The 20,783-nt window shown below is 39.1% G+C and overlaps 1 protein-coding gene across 1 annotated transcript in view; it reads right to left on the reverse strand.

Annotated features, from left to right (window-relative positions):
* EPC2 (enhancer of polycomb homolog 2) overlaps nucleotides 1-20,783 on the reverse strand; it is a 50,627-nt gene that overhangs the window by 23,125 nt on the left and 6,719 nt on the right. Inside the window, exons 2-3 of the mRNA XM_032987071.2 lie at nucleotides 9,011-9,170; nucleotides 972-1,117 (exon numbers count right to left, since the gene is read on the reverse strand). Of these exons, the coding sequence (XP_032842962.2) occupies nucleotides 972-1,117; nucleotides 9,011-9,170 (306 nt within the window). The remainder of the gene's footprint in view (nucleotides 1-971; nucleotides 1,118-9,010; nucleotides 9,171-20,783) is intronic.

Raw genomic sequence — 20,783 nt, forward strand, 5'->3', positions numbered from 1 at the left:
TTCAACAAGTATCACCTGATGTCCTCTGCAATTTTTTTCTTCACATCCCATCTTCTTAGCACAGTAAGAAATCTTTACCTAATCCTTGTTTAAGTTGCTCTAAGATGTAGAAAATACTGTATTTTGGCCTCTTAACACATAGCACTGAACTAAATCAAGTTAAGTAACTGATGCAGAGGTACAGATCCTGGAATGGATTTTTCACTCCTGCTAAACATCCATCTTGTCAAGAAGTAACTCTACCTATTTCAACCTTAACTTTCAGAAACTGATCCTTCAGATGTCATTTCTGAGTAATGCTTTTGTCTTTAAGACCCTCCTCCAGACACTGGCCTCCTAGAACACCTCAGGAACTGACTATTAAGATACTGACACCTTTCTGATAAAACAAGTGACTAAATACACAGCACATACTTGATTCTAAAACAAGGAAACCAGCCCCCAAGTCTGAACTGCAGGATAACTTACTCGATTCCATGCAGTTTCTACTACCGCAGGGGCCCAACCTTAAATGCTTTGCTTCAACTGTCTGTGCTCCTAAGTTTCTAACCTTCAAACGTCAACTGAAGTCAATGTCCACTAGTACCACGTGAAACAAGGAATGTGGAGTCTCACCTATGTTCATAGCCAAGTCTATATACTTACCAATCACCACAAGCTTCTTCCATGCCAACACAGGTAAAACAAGATGTTGTAACTGTCCTCTCTAACACACTGTGGTCAGGAATTAAAATTCAAAAAACAACTATGCCCAACCAGCCCCCGGAAGCTCCCTCCCCACTTGGTTCTTCTAAGTTACCAACACTGACCATAAGAGACAGCAATGTGATTTCTGTGTAACTGCAGATTCACACAAACACACTTATCCTGTTAGTAGGAAAACAAACAAACAAAAAAAACCACCCAGAACCACCCCACCAGAAAACTCAGAAATCAAAAATTCCCAGTGATTTCTTAACACCGTACAATACCTGACTAGAACTGGCTTTTTCGAGTCTGTCAACCATTATTTCAAACTGCAGCGGCTTGATTTCCATCTTTCGATTTAGTCTGTTCAGTAAGGTTTCATCCTCAGAGTCCATATCATAATCTGGCTGTTCATTGTCCAGATTAAAGGCTGAAACAAGAATATACATGCACAAAAACAATTTAAAAGCTTGGTAAATAACATGCTATGGAAATACAGAAGCAGGCACCTGACGATCAGAAACCAAAAACAATCTATAAAATTTCAGATTAACACATCTCTGCCATAACACTTCTTTCTTTAGGCTAAAAAGTTTCCCCATATAACAGCTGCAAGACAGCAGTCAGAAGTCACTCATCTCTAACTTCTAATACGAGGGGAATCGAAGTTTCATTTTAAGTGTCTTGAAGGGGTGCCAAGACAAAAGCTTTGGTTTTAAAAATTAATACAGGAGCACAGAAACTTTAACAGATATTTGCAAAACAAGAGCAAACATTCTTTCTATTGCTGATATAATACAGCTCCTCTAGAATATCATTATCATATTCTTAACAATTAAGATAATTTTCCATATAATCCCAGACTTGCAGAAAAAAAGCACTTACACAAAAGTTCCATTACAGTTTCAGTTGCCCGTTCTTAAATAGTTCAACGAACCTAGTCTTAAAATACTTAGACTAAACTTTTTCCCTTTTTTTTCCCCCCTCCATGTAACTTTGCAACAAAATAAAAATGCTAGACCAATCCCATGGGAATTGTTACTTTTTGTGCAAAACCAAGTTCCTGACTTCACAGCAAAGCTGATGTCTTTATTGCAGACTGCACTATTCATTTTCCACGCCTAGATAAAGTTTCTGGTCCTACTAAAAGCAGAAGGAAGTTACCATTCAGATAACATAGAAGAAACTAAGTTTTACAAGTCTGAGCAAATTGCATACAACAGCAAGAATTCATAATATGAAATGTTAATTGTACCTAATAAAACCCTGAAGAGGTGAAACACTTACTACAACACTCCAAATAATTCAAACAGCAAGTTACTGTATTGACAGCAGTGAAGGCTTGCTGAAATATATTCTTTCCTTATTAGACAAGTAGCACTATCTTTATGCTCTTAACTTACAGCTGTATTTGAGCACTAACTTAAAGAAAACCTCTGCTACTGAGCTGCCCAGTGTGCTTTGAGGGAACCTTAAAACAAAAACCTGGAAACCAGGAGCAAAAGAAAAATGCTAAAAAAAAAAAAAAAACCCAAAAAAAAACCCACATATATATCTTCAAAGTAAATTACAGCATTTTCTCTCCCATGGTCTGACCAGTCAATGAACAGATGATAAGTAGCACATTTTTTCTGTATCTCAGACTAGCCCAAGACCACTCTTTCAGTATTCTAGTGCAGTAAATTACCTAAGCCACTACCAGCTCCTAATGTATTTGGCTATGCATGGAAACTCAGTTAGATACAGCTGAGAAGTGCTAATAAGCAGTCCCTTACCATTTTCAGATGCAAACTGCCACCTCTCAGAAGAGACAATGTTTGATTGTACCAACTCTGACAACACCATTTGCTCAGAAGGTTTCTCTGGCCTCACACACACACTGTAAACATACTATAAAAATTTATTTCAAAAAGAAATTAATAATAATGGCCTGCAACTATGTGTTAAGTGGAATTACTAATATTAATTCAGCAATGCAAGTTGCATGGCAACTTTATTTAAGACACCAGCATTAGGCACGGTATCCACAGCCCTCCCTGTAGCAATTAACTGTATTGGACTTAAACTACACCTTACAACATTCCAATTGGATGCTGCTTCTCCAGTGGCAGTCTGTAGGAATCAAAAGTTTTGAGATAAAAACTCAGATATTTCTGTAAATTCATAGTTCTGTAAAACTGCATTAAAAACACCACCAGGCAGGACTATGCACTTGAGAGGAGAAAGAGACTCCAGTCTGTGGCGTGACTGCCACCCGATCCCGTTCAGAGAGCTGGGCAGCCAGGGACTAGCCAAATACCAGTGCTGCCAAGTATCAGTGCTGGACTTGAAACCAGTCTGCTACGTATCATCTTCAGCTCCTGGAAGCTGTGCTCCAGCCTCACCAGTGCAGTCCCAGCAGGACCACCTGGGAGCTCAGTGTTGGCACCAGTAGCCCATCACATCAGCCACGCACTGAACCCGGGGTGAACTGTCCCACCTGAGCTGTAACCCTCACACTCCTTAACTCTACTCCACTTTCCCACACTGGCAGAAGCTTTTCTCTCATACAGCACTGACCACAGTTCAAACGTGGACCAAGCATGTCTGAATCCACCTGTTACTTACTCGAGTTTCTGAACTCTTCAGAGCTCTCTCCCAAGCAAGGCCAACCTTGGCCGCTTATACTTCTCCCACTCCTGCCTGATGCTGCCCAATATTGCACTTCCCCTCCACTACAATCTGTCATTTGATGACCTCTGAAGTATAAACTGCCAATTTCACCCGAAAGGAAATTGCATAAGTTTCTCCTACCCCAAAACTATCCCTGGAGCCTACGAAACTACTGCAGTCCTAAAGTACACTGTGAAATCACAGTTCAAGGGAGGTGGCCAAAATTTTTCTAGACCAAATATTCCCATCATTTCAGAAGAGCTCTCCTAACAAAGCAAGTCTCTACTCCAAAATGTGTTCTCACAGATGATGTGAGAATGCACAGAAATCCACTGAAGTCCAGAAAAGGCACTGCTTGTTTACCCTCAGGACAGATGTTGATCTTGCACTCAAAAAAATGTCAACTTATTACCTGTCAGTAGATAATTCAGTAATCCCTTGTGAACTAAATGTTTCAGGTCAATTTTTCTAAACCAGAATATCTGTAAGCAGAAGGATCCCTATGACAGGGAAGACGTGATGCTGTTCACCCATAAACTGTAAGCAGTGCAAGTAAATTCCCCTTTATTTCCACAATGAGGAAATAAGAGTCACTGCAAGTTCCTGAACCACCTTCCAGAACAAACTCAGACTCAAGTGAGATGCAACTAGCAGAAGACAAGAAAAAGGCCAACCATTCCACCAACAAGCAACTTAAAAGAGCAACCATCCTCAGGAATGCAGCATTAGGAGTATTAGAGGGAGGAAGGCGAGATTTCCAACTCAAGTAGAGAGCACAGATTACTGCGCTGCCGGCATCTAAATGACCCTGTGGCGCACCTCAGCTGAAGGCAGGGGAGTCCCCCCTCTCACTGCTCACCGTCAGCAAGTTGAACCAGTCTGCGGAGGTAACCAGTAAGCACCAGGACCAGTTCAAGACATACAACAGTGTAATGCAACCAGAAGTGGAACAGGGAAGAAAAGTGGAACCTCCTCTTCTGGCTGTTATATTAGTTCATCTGCCCCTGTGAACCACTGGCTAAGTAACATCAAGTCCCCCTAATTTCACAGACAGTACTAAATTACTTGCTGATAAAACATCATCTCTGTTAGCAGTCATTTTGAGACTTCAGGATTAACAAATGAAGTGCTGAAAAACTGGAAAAATGGAAAAAACTGTAATCATTTAAAAACAAAAACCGAAACTACACCCTGAATTTCAACTCTACAAAAATATTTTGACAAATAATCAAAATGATGAGATAAAAGGTATCCAACACGTACTTGCCAGGAACAAGTTACATCAAATAAATCCAGCTCATTTTCTTACACAAAAATACACTGGTACTGGGAGAACAGTAGTAGCCCTTGTCACATATACCGCTCTGCATAACTTCTAGCAATGCTTTTCTTTTGCTAGCAGTGTTTCTCATATTATCTGCCACGACCTGTAGCTATCAATATAGTTCACCTTCAAGGAAAGTGGGATGCATGGAGGCTGCAGGTTAATGACACTGAAGCAATGGACACAATACCTGCATTCCACCTCCCGTTTCAATGCAGACAGGAAGGCCAGAATGTCTCAGCAGCCTGTGGAGGTCTTGGAGTCTGAGGAAACACAAGGCTATCGCTCTTCCTTTAACCGCTGCATGCAATCATATGGAGCTAATCAACCCCAAGCTGGTTCGCCACAGCTCTGGGACACTCATGGAAGTGTCCTCCTTCCTTGAAATTGGTCTATCACTGCTCTTTGAAATGTACTTTCAGTGACATCCTTAATCATCAATCAGTCGTCTTTTCCCAAGCACTGAGTGAACCATACTGGTTACAGAAAAAGCCATTTTTCATCCTGGAGTTGGCCTCTAGTATGGCAGCTTGTTGGCTTCATAAGCCATCACAAGCCACAGGTGGTTTATGTGCTGTGTGATGTAACCATCCATCACCATCCCCTGTCCCTGCCATAGCAGCAGATGCAACTGTCCATTCCTGCCTGCAAGAATTAGTGAAGAACTAGACTCAGTCACAGAAAGCACTGGATTTCACACGACCTGCTACTAGTCAGTGTTTCAAGAAAAACTAATCTGCTGATTCACGTAGTTAAAAAGGGACCATCTACACCCTTTCCTCCCAACATTCCTGGGAGATTTTTGTGATTGACTGGTGAATCTGTTTTTCCTGCTCCAAAACTTCGGCATTTCTCCACGTTGCATGTTTCTACAGTGCACTGTTGAACAGGGCCCCAATGACCCTACCAGTAAAGTTTACCTCATATGAATGCTAAGAACTTGTTAGCTTGCTAATTGATGTTGCAAAACCAACATTCTAGTTTACAACCTCTGCCACTTCAACCACACCCCATGGCAGCACCTGTTAGAGGGATTTGCTTTTGTTTACTTGAGCTCCCCTAGGAACCGAGTTTATACTAACTTACAGAAATGCAATTTGGTTTTAAGTTACATTAAATTGGGTTTAAATTAACCAAATTAACTAATTTCATTTAGCTAACTAAATTAAGGCTGTGGTTCCACAGTAATTTTAAGCTGACCTATGCGTGAGTTACCACTGAAAGAAGCGGTTCCACTAGCTTCCCTCCCCAGCAAGCCACGTTCCCACCACCTTGCTTGTGCCAACAGCAGCCGTCATGCAACGAGCCGAGACAGAAAACTACTAACTATGAAGGTTCACCTAACCAAAAAAAATGAAAGCTAAGCTTTCTGCCATATCACCTCCCTGAGTTAGCTCAGCCATGAGCACAACTGCCACCTGACAGGCACTGGTGGCAAGAAAGGAGTGGGCAGTGTTGCTGCTGGCAGCAGCGGATACATTTGGTCCATGCTGACCAAGAGTAAACGAAGAACCACACCATGGCAATGACATCCCAAGGAGCGACAAAGCAGCAGCAGCCCACCTCAAGGGCAAGCCTGCAGGGCCCACCCTCCTGCACTGCAACACCTCAGGAGAGGAGGTATCATGCAAATACCCATTTTACACACCCAGGCTCAAGCCCACAGCCTGAACAGATCCCGCTACAGCATCCTCTAAAAAACGTGGAACCCGCAAGAAAGAAAAAATGACCAACTCTCAATTACAGGAAATGCACACACTTTACTGTTTTTTCAGAGTAACTGGAATTCATTCCACACAACTGAATGAAGATTATTTGACCTATATTTGAACAATCTGACTGCATTACTTGAGATAAAGCACTAGTTGGGTATCATTACCCTTTATATATACAAACAGGTAAAATACAGATAGATATATATAAATATATATATAGATATATATCACACTATATTTTTTGATCCATTCTTATTGTTTCCGTTAGGGACACTAATTTTCATACATCCACTTAGTTATAATTCTAGCCTAGGTACTAACGTATTCTCTTTGCTGCGTATGAGTAACTTACAATGCATCTCCACATTACTGAAACTACAAACATTAATGGAAAATTATTATGCATACTGGAATAATGGGAATAGTTCCAAGGCTTTTCTTTTATATTCAGCTCAAAATCACCTGAGTTGATGCTACTACCTAGGTGAACTAATACCTGGAACCATGCTTATTTATTAATTCCATGCACCACAAAGAAATTAACTTTTCTCTGCTTGGAACCACTGGTCTAACTAGACGAATTATACTAGTAAAGTTAAAAATATGAAAATCCTTGGCTATCAGAAGAACAGCAAAACATGATTTGCTAGAAATAGCCACCAGTAAGTAAGGATTACAGTACATGGCTTCTTGGCATCTATCAGTTTATATAACTTCCCTGGCCAAAGTAAGTATTGTTGCTCTTTGAGCTTTTAGCATTAAAACAGATTTTCTAAGCAGTTTATGTAGCATAAAGCTGCCTTGTATCACACCTACTCCAACCAGAGTATGTGGGAAAAATTATCTTGGAGCAGTATCTGATGTTTATCTTCAGCTCAAATACCTTCTGTAATTCTGTCCAGAAAGACTGTGAGTTTCAACAAAACAAAGAACATTTTGACATAATACATTTATCACTTTCAGACATGTTTATTAACAATATTTACAGTGTTTCTGGCAATGTCCAACAAAGAAAAGAATAAAACACATTCCTCATTCAGCAGCTTCATTTCAGTTAATTCAACTTGCCTTGCTTGCCAGTTTGTTTCTTCTATTAAGTAGATAAATACTTAATCAATTTTCTTTAGCTCATTTGTCACATTACTAGTATTATCTCTACTGTACAGAAGATCTTGAGCACATTATTTCAAAAAAAAACTGTTATTTTGTAAATACATGTTAAAAATATGAGACTTCACCCTGTTGGTGAGAAATGATGCAAGAATCTTTAATATACAGCTGCGTTTGGACTTAAGAATCTTTGGCTAACTGCAGTTACATCTGTAAGCAGAAGACACAGAAACATAAGATGCTCTCTCTGCTCAAATCTACATGCACATCAACAGCCTTGTTTGAGGCAGCTGAAAAAAAAACGTGCATGAGGAACAGATTATCAACACACTCTGCCTGGCAAGATGAAGTTCGGTAAGATCAATACTGTCTGCACAAACCCCAAAACTAACAACTGAGGACCACATTCCTGTTCAAGGTGCTTTAGTGTAACTGTCAATATTCTTTCCAGGACAACTAACAACCAAAATCACGAACTAGCGCTGAGAAAAGTCTTCTCTGCAGAGACCCAGGACTGAATCTGTGCTTTACCATAAGGAGTGACAAGCCTCTGTGATGATGGGATCTAAGGTTTTGCTACAAGGATAACTCCTGGGAGAAGTCCAAGTCACAAAATAACCCCCTAGAACCACATGCTGCAAAGGACAAAGAGGATTTGTGTGCCAAGAACAACTGAACTATAAATGTGTGCCACTTGTCAACAGAACATCAACCAAAAAACGTGTTAAAATTAATCCAGAGACCACTGTAATTAATATCAACTTTTAATTAATTAATTAGATATTTTAAGACATAGGAACCTAAACTCATACAAAAAAATACTTCCTTTTAGCTATAAAATAAACTCAGAGTTCCTTACAGAAAGGGAACACTCTACAGTTTTAGCAAAACAGAGAAAAGTATCTGTTACCCACAGCCCAGAATACATCCACGCTATAGTGAATAGCTCGCACTCCACTGTTAGCACAGTTGGAACAGAATCTTCAAGACCTCTTATTATGATCAGTAGAATGAAGGCTGATTTCATTACAAAAGCTCTTCTATTTTATTGATCTCCATTTCTATAGACTTTTGAGTTCACAGGCATTCCAGACTCATTCAGCAAGCAAGACCATCTCTCCTCCACTCCCTGCATTAGTATAAGCAACTAGGAGGTAGCAAGGCTGATTCAGTTATTCCTTCTCAGAATTAGGGAAAAAAAAAAAAAGAAAGAATGGCTTGATCAACACTACTGGATGGCCAACAGATAGCATAAGGCCTGCCAGCTACTGTACACAGACATACAATATCAGCACTGAGGTTATAAACAAATACAGCAGGAAAAACCTCACATTTACCTTCAACCTTAAATTCTTCCAGATCTTTAAAAGATATACTAGAATTTGCATATGTAAATCTCCCTTGGATCTGAGTCCTCCCACTTTCTGAATATTGCAGCAACTCTGTCCTCAAGACTGTCTGAGGATTATTCAATTTAAATAAAGGTAAGGGGGAACAACAAAATCAACATTAGTTAACTTACGTTGAATGTGAATGAACTGCTTTGGTTGCTTAAACTCTCCTTTATACAAACGATTGTAATAGTTGACATTGCTCTCCGCTTCAGGGACTGGGATAACCATGCTCTCTTTCTTTTCTCTGAAAACTTGTTGTGCTGAGATAGCCCGTTGCAAATGATGTTCCTGCAAGAGGAAAATTTAAGAGTTTGTTTATTTAGGTATCGGTATATAGAAGTGCATACAAAGACAGTCATCCTTTTCTCTTACTGTTCTCCTGGTGTCCTACAGAAGACCCCAATAAAAGAGTTAAGACTTTACTGTATTTTAGAGGACAGAAGGATGTTTGCTTCCAGGTTGGAGACAGAAGATGATGTGTTCTCCATTATTTATTATACCATGGGGTTCCTCACTGAGAGGAGTCTTAGAGCTCCAGTGAATGTAAGGACTACAAACAGATGAAAAGAACCCTTGGTTCAGACAACAGCACGTGCCTTCTACCAGACTGGAAAAAGGTCAAACATTCAAACTACACAAAATAACCTTAGTACAAAATTAGGGCCGGTATAAGTCAAACTTGTCAAAACCTGTCATAGAGAAAATTTACACAAGATCAGTTAAGTAACTTAACTGCATAGTTAAGTCCTTAGAGTAGTATAAGCAACAGATTCAAATCAAAAGAATAGCTAATTTCATCATTCGTGTCTGCCTAGCAACTCCTACTGGCTTGCTTTCGTCAGAAGTTCAGCTAGTTAAGAGCAACAGAAAGAGCAGTCCCCAAACAGGTATCAATTCATTTTACTCTTACAAGACAGGAGTCAATTGCTACAGAATCACTTTGAGTAAAAACCAGCTCACAACAAGTATATTAATCTATAAAGATATTTTTCACACATAATTTTATTTAACTCAGTGAAACTCAGCCACTGATGCAAGTTAGCACTAACCTGTGGCTTTTCTCCCAAAGATTTTTTTATGAATACTCACGTTAAACTTTGGCAAAGACAACCAGTACAAATGCTGTATTCAGATTCATGCTACCATCTACATATTATTTCAGTGCAGTCTGCAGAACACCCAGTATGGAGTGACCAGCAACACGAGGAGCCTGTCTAGCAGGCTGTCAGATGATGGGATGATTTTGAACACTACCCCTCTCGCCGTCTCCCTCCCTGAGCTGGAGGTGGCAGCTGTACAGCGTAGGTGTGTGCTTCAGACCCTCCAGTGAAGTCTACTCACTTAAACCGTTACAAAAATGTCTCGTGCTGAGACTCCAAATGGCCAAGCTGGCACATGCTGCCTTCTGTGTGTCCAGTAAAGAGGAAGAGTGACAGTCTTCGGGATGAGATCTGAAAACACCACAGCCGTTTACGTGGGAAAGCTAAGTCATGAGTTCTCCATCCATGTAAGTCGAATACAAACCAAGCAAACTGCAGCCTCTTAGCAGACTAACTACTAGACTGTAGCAGACCCAGGAACCTGAAAGTTTCCTTCTCCCCCACCACAGCGCTCCTGCATTCAGCTTCCAAAATCTGAAGGGAGGATGACACAGCAGAATTTCAACTAGATTTTGAAGCTCAGCTCTGTCATAGATCTATACAACCTTACCTTCCCTATTCCAGGAGCTTCAGATTATCCTCTAGCTATTCCTACACACCTGACTGCTGGAAACAGGATTTGTTCTGAACAGAAAAAAAGACTTTGCTACTTTAGCTCCTCCTTTGGTTTTCTGGGGTACCCCTCCCCACAATTAACACCAGTGACCATCCTGCCTCACAAGAGGCCAGGCATCACCAGCACACCAGGACAAGCAGTCAACATTTCTGTAACTCAATTGCAATGCAGTATGGCAGACATGGTGGTCTTGAATGCAGTGATTCTGTGCTACACACTTGGTAAATTCTCTCAAGAACAGGATTTCTTACTCTTTAATACTACAGAACGTATTTTTTAAAAAAAAAAAAAAAGGTAGTGAATGAAAACGAATCTTTTAAAATATGCAAATTATATTTAATAAATTATACCCTCCTGAATATTAAGATCTTGCAGAAACGCAAATAATGCTATTTCTGCAAAATTAGAATATAAAAAACCAGTGACTGGAAGAGCAGCTTTGGGAATCTCCTGTAGCAGATGAAGCAACATTAAATCAAACTATCAGACTCCCAAGTGAATGCTATTAGAATTAAGACAAGCATGCAATCAAATATCTGGTGTGATCTGCTTGAGTTACTACATACTGAGTAAATCTGTCACTCCACCATTAAAATGTGTCTTGGAGAGCTTCACAGCGCTGAGTATGTAATTCAACTAAAATAAAATTTGTTTCATTACTGCACTGCTTTCAACTGATGTCCCTGGAGTTGTCTCCTAACAGTTAACAACACAGCACACAGGAGCACTACAGAAATGATATTAGGAAGGACTTGTGGAGGTTATCTGTCCAACTCCCACTTGAAGACAATTATCTCCAACACTAGATAGGTCGGCCATGACTTTTTCAAGTCTTGAAAACCTCCAGTTTCCACAGCCCCTTTAAGTTACCTGTTTCAGTGACATACTAATCCCTCTTTTGCCACAAGTCACACGACCAGTTCCCTCACCCTCTCCCCTCAGAGTAGCTACGGTCTAAGATTTTGACCACTCTGGCAGCCCATATAATCCGACAGATTATTTTAAGAGTTTTTCAACAACTTTGAGAAATTTGGGGAAAGCAGAGTAACAGGAACGAGCATTCCAAGAACAGCTTCACCACCATCAAGTGGAGGAGCATCATAACCCTGTCATCCAGTAGCCACGTTCCTCCTGACATAGCCCAGGCTACAGCGTGCCTCAGTGACACCGTGAGCGCACACGGCTGGCCCATGGCCTGGTCCTTTCTTTCCATCGGTGCCACTCACCAGCCAGGCAGTTCCCTGCCTGTTCTGCTGCACAGCACCATTATTCTGCCCCAGGTACAGAAACTATGCACTTCTAGCTCAACGACACAACATTTCAGCTGGGCCAGTCCTCAAGTTTCTCAGCATCCACAAAGACGGACGCTTTGCTGTTGGCGAGCCACTCCTAATGTGTGATCACTGACAAATGTGCTGAGGATGCACTCCCTACACAGCCAACCAACTTAAGAGTTCCCCACCACATCCCCAAAATAAAACCAACCCAGACACTCTTATAAAACAGGATTAAATAACTGTAGAGAAGCCACTCTAGTCCACAGTGGCCTCAGTAACAAATGGGTAACTCAGGTGTAGCTTTCAGAAAAAGCAGTGGACACAGAAACCAAAATTCAAAATATATTTTGGCTCCATAGCAGATGAGTAACTCAGATTCTCAGTTTTTGTAACACTGCTAGTAAGCATACAAAGAGTTCCCAAGGCAAATCTGACAATAGGTGTTAGTACTCACTTTACTATAAAAAACCTTCAAGCATAACATAGCTTTCAAACAGAAAAGTCTTAACAGTATTACTGTCACTCATCAAACCATAGAGCTTCAAAAGAGACAAATAAGCTATGTAATTATTGAAATTAGGGGGGGGAAAAAATAAAATCTTTCTACTGAGCATGTAGTTAAGGAAAATATAAATTTTAACGCCTAAAACATTTCTGTTCAGAGATTTCTGTAAAGACTTTCATATAAAAGTTGGTCTAAATAAATGGCTTTATTAAATCTGTAAAAGTGTTTTCAAAGATAAGTTTAGTAACTGTATACCAATACACCTTTTTGTCTATTTTTCACCTTTTCTTACAGTTTTGAAAGACATACACCATATTTTAACTTGTACTTAATTCTGAAGTAGGGGAGATAAAAAGATCTCATACAAAATAACTGAACATTAGAGGAAACAGTGGTGACAGCAAACAGAACCTGCTGCCATGGGAATAGAAAGGAGTACCTGTCAAAGAGTTATTACCCGCTAATTCCTTAAAAAGCACATACAAACCTGTCTCACTAGTGTGACTAAAATGTTTCAAATGAATACAGTTTAGATTGGACTGTTTCTTCAACTAACAGCATAACAGAATTTGAAATATCTAAACGTTTACTATATGTAATACTGCTGCTTTAACATATTTATGCATTAAAACAAAATTGTTCTCCAAGTGAAAGATTCACCTCTCTATATGCACTTCAGCCATGCAGGCACCTTCACTGTATAATAACCATACTGACAATGGTTTACAGCAAATTGCTCAAGTCCTTGGCTTTATATAACCCAGTATGTTTTTCTTGGTGTAGACAGCCTGTCCTGCCAGCGTGAATCCACTCATTCCGTGTGGAGTGGCACAGCAGGGTACACTGCACCTACCAGTCTCACACCACCACCTCCGGAGCTCAAATCCAAGCGACTCGACAGCCACTCACAACAGGGTCGACAGAGAAAACGAGTACCAGCTCCAGTCCAGGACAAGACTTGAAATCACTGAACCGGTAATGAGACACTACAATCCTTGCTTTAATTTTTTCTCAGAGGGGAAAACTTAAAAATCCTACGACACTGGTACCTAAAAATACTTATCTTTGGTTGCACACATTCAGAACCAGGCTCAGAGTCCAAAGCAGAGCAAGGTACCGTTGCTGCAACATCCTTTCATCCCTGAAATACCACAAGTTTCACATTCTTTCTGAACTTTCTATCTGGGAGTTTCTTCTCTATGAAAAAAAGTTCAACAGTAGTAAATCCACAGGTAATATTCTCCTAAAGATTATTTTTGTTAAGCTTTAAGGGAAACAGTGATTAATATCGAACAGTATTTTTACCCATTAGAACTACGTTTACCAATACACTCCCTTTTATTGCACTGCTGCAAAACAGAGCACCTGGATCCTACAGACCAGTTCAGTTCTTTCCTTATTCTCTGAGTTCCCTGTTGCCACCCCCCACAGTACTCTCTCTGAAACAGAGTTTATCATACTTCAAACAGATGTGCTAGTTTTCTGGATAAGCATGATTGGAGATGCCTATGGATGAATCCCACCTTCCCACTGAAAAGCTGATCCATCTTAATTATGAAACTGCAATTGGCAATTCCATACTGGATACAGACACCCAAGACAACAAATCTTGAGGACTAAACATATCTGTTCCCTTCTTCATTCCTTAAAACTATACCGTACAAGCAATGCTACAACTCTTTAAAAGGTTATTTCACCACTTTTATTCACTTACTAACACTTATATTTACCCTGTGAGGTAGAAAGTAATGAAACATATTACAGTTTACTGTGACACTATTTAAGAAAATAATTTCCTCCTTGCTGGTCCTCTCACAACAGAGTTTCAGGTGACACAATTTACATTAGATATTTGCAACGCTGTATACTTTAATGAAAGAAATATCTTGACAGATGTTACCAAGACTTAAGGGAAACAAAATATAACATACCCCAGCTTAGCTGTTAAAATCAACCCTGTTAACAAGATAGATGGCTTTAACTGCATAGCGCCCCACTCTAACTACTATGAAAGAGAAAAGTGAATTTATTAACAGCTTTACCTACTTAAAATAAACTATTTCTAAGCCAACCTAGAGTAAGCCTTCCAATCTCCCTGCAATCAAGAACAGAATTAAAGCAAAGAGAACAAAGAAAACTTACTAAATCCTAGAGATCCTATTTGCTTAACATATTCAAATTAGGGAATACAAAATAATTGACTTTTGTATTTAATATGGAGATTCAGAAAGGAAAAAAGTGTAGAATTTTAGTCTACAAGTCTACAGTGCGCAGATTCATCTTGCAAAGTCTCAACCACAGCTAGTAACACCTTAATAACTTAGAGAAAAAAGTGTCATGAAGCTCAAAAGCTACTTTGATCAAAAGCCTCACCCCTTCTAAAGCCACAGCGCTATCTACTCTCTCTCTGCGCACACACACACTTGTTTTTATATAAGATTTCCAAGGCAAAAGCGTAAACTCAAGAACCATCTTTTGCTTTTTGTGGTTAACCCTTTCAATCCTTAACTGCCAGAAAAAACGAGCCAATGAGCATTTATCCTCCTCAGGCAGAAAGAGCTTGGTATTTTCTATTAAGAAGGATTAATCTGCCTCCACCAACTGGATAAACCTCTTCTTGAGCTGTCAGTAGCTCACTGGCAAAGGTTTGGGTTTTTTTTTGTTGTTGGTTTTGGTTTGGTTTTTTTTTGTTTGTTTGTTTTTTTGTTTGGTTTGTTGGTGTTTTGTTTTTTTTTTTTTTTTTCTCTTTTTAAAAGACATACCTGGACATGTCAACTTAGTATAAACAAAATGATGGCCAATTACCTGAAGTATGATTGACTTCCCACCTTATCATAACTGAAAGCAGATCTAAGCAGCTGAAAGGCTTGAGGGGGCAGGAGAGGAAAAAAGGGATGATACCTACAGACCTGTTTTCCTTTCTTTCCTCTCCCTCTGCCCAGGGATAGGAAACAGTTAACTGAAATAAGGAGTGATATGTAGAGCAGGAAAACCTGTCTATGCACCACAGCAATTTTCACCCCTGAGACAGCAATGAGTATCTTAAGAGAATATCATGCCTTCCCTTCCAATTTATTTTAAAAAGCAAGTATTTTAGTGAATTAGCAAAGTTAATATTTTTTTTCCTACTGATCCAATGGAGAATTAATCTATTCGGTAATCAGATCTGTTTCCTCTTGCTACATGGTGTCCCCTTAAAAGGTTATATTAGTTACCTAGTAATGCAGGGAGCTGGGCAAACAACAAAAATTCACCTACTGAGTTCAAACCAACACACCCAGAGCAAAGGTGCTTTATAGGACTGACGTTCCTCTCAGTTTCCCAAAGGGGCTTCTGACACTCAGTGGAAGGAAGCTCAAGAAAACCCACAAGAAGCAGGGGAAGGCAGGGTGTAACACAAGTGGGAAGGGCTCACGGCACCACTTCTCAGTTTCACTTTTGGCCGTATCATGTTTTTCCAGTATGATACCCCCCCACCCTTTTTTTTAAATAATCACAAGAACCACTTGCCTTCCATACCGCTGAATTATGACTACAGGCAAAAAAAAAAAAAAAAAGTACTAATGGTTGGTTGCTGTTAGAGAACTCAATGAAGGAGGCAGCAGCAAAGTGAATCAAATTGTACTACTCCATCCTAAAAATTCACAGAAGTACCTGGAATAGGTAAGATTATTATTTAGCTACTCTAAAATCATTCTATTATTTCTGAAGTGAGTGAATGAATGTCAACAGGGAAAAAAAAAAAAAAAAAAAAACACATCACTTTTCTGTCACTTTCTTTATCCAGTTCTTAATTGTAATTTCACAAAGCAATGCCAGAGCTATCTAAAAACCAAAGACAAGCCATTCGGTGAATACTTTACATACAAATCATCTGATTACAGACAAATCACCTCACTTATCTCAAGAATGCTGGTGTAGGCTGAAACAATACAACAGAATGGCCACCAGCAACACCTAACTGACCCAATGTCCTCAGATGACATTTGGTGTCTAGACAGATAGGTCTACATGGGAGCTGTGTACAAAAACGAAGAAAAATACAGTTTGGACCAAAAAAATGCCCCAAAATGCCTTCATTTCCCTCTCTGGCAGTCTGACTAAAGCCAGTTTAAGCACTAAAGTAACTAGAGGCAAGCTAGGAAATAAGAGTGGACATTAGCCCATGAGACACTGATGGTACAGGGGAAGTGAGATGACCAGAGAATATAATTTTTGTGTTTCTTTAGTTAAACTTGCAGTACCAAAAAAAAAAAAAAATTTCTATGTAAGTTTAATGCAGAAAAAGCAAGCAATACAATTTCAATCATCCTACATAACAATGGACATGAAACAACTGGGAGACATCCCAAATATTACCCTACTGAGTAGGACAGTAGTAATGCATGAGAGCATGAGCAATTTCTCATTCCTATAAATAACGATTGTTTGCTATTTATGAATGTATCATTGACACAACTGTCACTGTTTATGAAATGTCAAAAAAAAAAAACCATACACAAACTAAAGCACTATATTTTAAGGCTACATTTAATTATACAACTTTCCAGTCTGCCAAAACGTGACTATAAATGATTTATTAAAAATAGAATTGCAATACCAACAAATTAAATTGATTTATTAAAAATTCATTTAGGAAAGGCTGAACATGGTATTTTATGAGATATGTCAGGACTTTCGCCCCCCCAAGATGCTTCTGCATGACCTTAATCTTAAATTGTTACAAATACTGTAATATCTAGTTAAAAGACATAGAAAGCAGTCTTCCTCTAGCTCCTTGTGGTACATCTGTATCATTCACCACCTAACAAATGCAACCTTTCACATAAGAGATTTTTAACAAATTGCATCTAAGGAATTCCTTTTTATTTTCTTCACAGTCTTCTTCAATTAGCGTAACTTGATTATCCCAACTCACACAAACTGGGATGGAAAGGTACACACCTACACATATTACTTTTCATGTAATTAAGTAATTATTTTCATGTAATTAACCCGCAATGTATTTAAAAGGCTGAGGTTCCCCAGCAACTAGTTTTCCCCTTTATGAAACACAATGTTATACACAGAATCTGAGCTCAGTTTGATTCCTGGCTTCGTGCGCCAAAACTTTCCTGTGACCACGAGCCACAAAACTTGTGCTCCTTGCAGAAGCAGGGAGGCAGACTCACCAGGAAGGCAGGCTACAGAAATTCTCCAACAGAAGCTGTAACAGCTCCCCACAGCATCAGCCTCCCTGCTGGGAGGCCCCAGGGACCTGGGAAAGCTGCCTCCCTTCATCCCAATATTACAAATTTGTGTTGCCCAACAACCTCGTAACAGCACACCTTCCTGCTGGTTCCAGCACAGAAACCTCACTTGAAGCTACTGTTAAGACATCTGAGACTACTTGGTGAATGCTATTTGTCAGCAAGGAAACTGGTTTACCTTAATATTAAAGGTCTGGGCTTTCAAAACATCAGTTCTCACTCATACAACACAAGTTAAGTGGGGTCTCATTCTGTCGGTGCCTATCAGAAGCCTAAAGGCTGCTTACAACAAAGATGAAGAGGTGTGAACACATACGGCTGCTTAACTGAAAGATGTGCATTAAAAATAAGTTTCTGTGGTCAAAGCAGAACTTACTGCCATAGCACTGAAGTTCCATTACCACGAGTTTGGGCACCAAAGGAGCCAATTTAATCTTCATCAGCAATGCTATTTCCTGGAAAGTTTCAGGTATAACTTTTACATTCAAGAACAAGTTGCTTACAGTAACCCTCCCTCTCTTATTGCACTACACATTTAACCTTCCGACTTCCATGTAACATTTTCTTTCCAAGAGTTAAGATCCAAAGTTCTTATTATGAATTTAATTGAGGTACACACACCAATACCAGGGAATTTGTATTTTACCAAAGTGATGAAACCTGGAATGCTGAAGCCCTGACAAACCAAACAGAAATCCATTATATTATAATAAAAGGGATACCAGAGATTAGTTCTAAAGTTAGGACAACTCAGAAAATGTTTTTTTAAAAAATAATTTAAAAACCAAGCAATTGGTAGGAATTAAAATTACTAAAAATTAACTACAAAATTCAATTTTAACTCAAGAAACATGTATTATTATTTTTTAACTGTCTGTAATAACAGTGTCTCTCTACCCTACTTATCCAATGGCTAGATATCACTGAAAGACATGCAGTATTTTGTTTGTACCTAGGCTTAGCACAGGGGAATCAGACATTACCAGGATGCTTCAAAGCAGAAATAGTTTTTGTTATGCACCTCAAACTGGTCAAACAGATTGAAAGCATGAGTTGCAGCTGTAAAAAAAAAAAAAAGAAAGCTAAGAAAGCCAAGTTATATATTAAAATGTAAACAACAGAAAATAACTAGGGAAAAGGGGAGAGGAAGCTTTTTTTATAGATATGCTAGCTAAGAATCCATAGGTACATCAAGTACTTTGTACGTCACAGGGGACATCATGCGATGTTTACTGATATGCAAAACTGAAGGAAAAATGCCATCTAACAAACTGCGAACAGTCTCGCAAGTTAAACTGGGTAAGTCCAAACTTCTTGCAATTGAAGAGGACATAAAACATGAAAAGATACCCTGCAGAGAAAAATTCTGCTGAAGTAGACATACTGGTGAGCTGTTGAGCACACCAAACTTCAGAGACCGTAGAAATAAGTCTATTACACAAAAGCAACCCAGTTCTGTCCTTGCGCATTTGCCAGCAGGGAATGGCATTGCTCTTCGGCAAGTAACTTATTTGAGAGGATACAATTCTGGTATCGGCTCACCTACTCTTCCCACTCCAAAGCATGCATTTAAAACAACAGACCAAAGGCATAATTTGTATCTAACAAAGCCTGAAATTCTTATTCCAGGCATTTTTTTCGTGGCTTATTTCTAAAGAAATAAGGTTTTTTTTAAAAAAAAAAACAACAAAACAATGACAATCATGTGTGTTAATGTCTCCTTTTACCTTAAATGATTAGGCATTTTATTGGTGTGAACATATTAATCACAACTAGAATTGCACCAATGTAAAATAGGAAAAATAAGAACTCCAATTTCTTTTTCCTGCCAATTTCTGCTCCCTTATTATTTAGAGAATTTCTGTTATGAACAGGGACAGTATTTTAACCCAATACCTTCAGTCACACTATGTAGTGATTACTATATATTAACAAGTAGGAATTTGCAAAATGGATTAAAATCTAAACTTTAAAATAGTATATCCCCAAAACACTTTATTTCTTTGACTCAGAACTAGTCAACATTAAATGCAAAATTATGACAGTCTAAATTTTATGAAACTAAAAGTAGCATCAATAATTTTCTCTACTTCTTTTCATACACAGTCATTCAGTTCTGGCTCAGTTCTTCTCTACTTTTTACAGAAATTTCAGTTCTACAATTACTCTTCACCACCAATGGTTTTGGGGATACCTAAGGTTTAACTGTGGTTTTGTTTACATAAATATTAAATGTGTTATTTATCTTTTAAGAAGTTGAACAGTTAGAATGATAAATATGCTAAGGCTCAGTATAAACAAGGCATAGTTTATTAGCTTTGTTAGCAAAACAAATTACAAATAACCTTCTGAATGCTTAGCACCAGTCAAAATTATCTTTCTTATGAAAAATAATTAAACCTAATATTAATATAAGCAGATTTAATGTCTGTTGATCTAAATTATTCAAATGGGAAATCTCAACTGATCCCAATCAACACAAACTGTACAAAGCCGACTACTGCTCAATTTTGCCAAGCAGGAGCAATATGAAATCTGGAAATATGTAATTCAAAGCACAACTGAAGCTGCCCGAGGTATTTCTTTCTGAGGTTTTCTTAAACTGAAGGAAAAGGAAAAATTGCTACGACCGTTTGAGATGTTCCAGAGCTGAGTGACAGAGCACAGAGAGGCAGATTTCCAAGTGTTCCTAAGCTTTCCTCATGAAATTACACCTCATCCTGAGGAAACCTACCCATCAGGGAAAGTTCCTGCATAATGAATTGAGGTGTGACTCTCAATTAACGTCCATGCAGATACCATTGTTCTCAACGATGGACTCAGGCACCCAAACAAGTTAGGAGAGATTTTGTGTTAACTGACCCCATGCATATAACTCTAGCCTGCAGCAAAAATGCAACTTTATCTAAATTAAGTGTGGTTTTAAGGTATGGATGAACCCACCTAACCTCGGGACGACACAGAAAGCATAGTAGTCTCACATCATCTCCATTCTCAAGCCTTCTACCCTCACAGGTTCCTACCACTTCTCCTGAGTACAGGATGCTCAACTTCCCCACGGTGGGTTTTCACCTCCCATTACCAAGTCAGAGGG

Source organism: Tyto alba, unplaced genomic scaffold (genome assembly GCF_018691265.1).
Source record: "Tyto alba isolate M040663 unplaced genomic scaffold, T.alba_DEE_v4.0 Super-Scaffold_7, whole genome shotgun sequence".
NCBI classification, from domain to species: domain Eukaryota; kingdom Metazoa; phylum Chordata; class Aves; order Strigiformes; family Tytonidae; genus Tyto; species Tyto alba.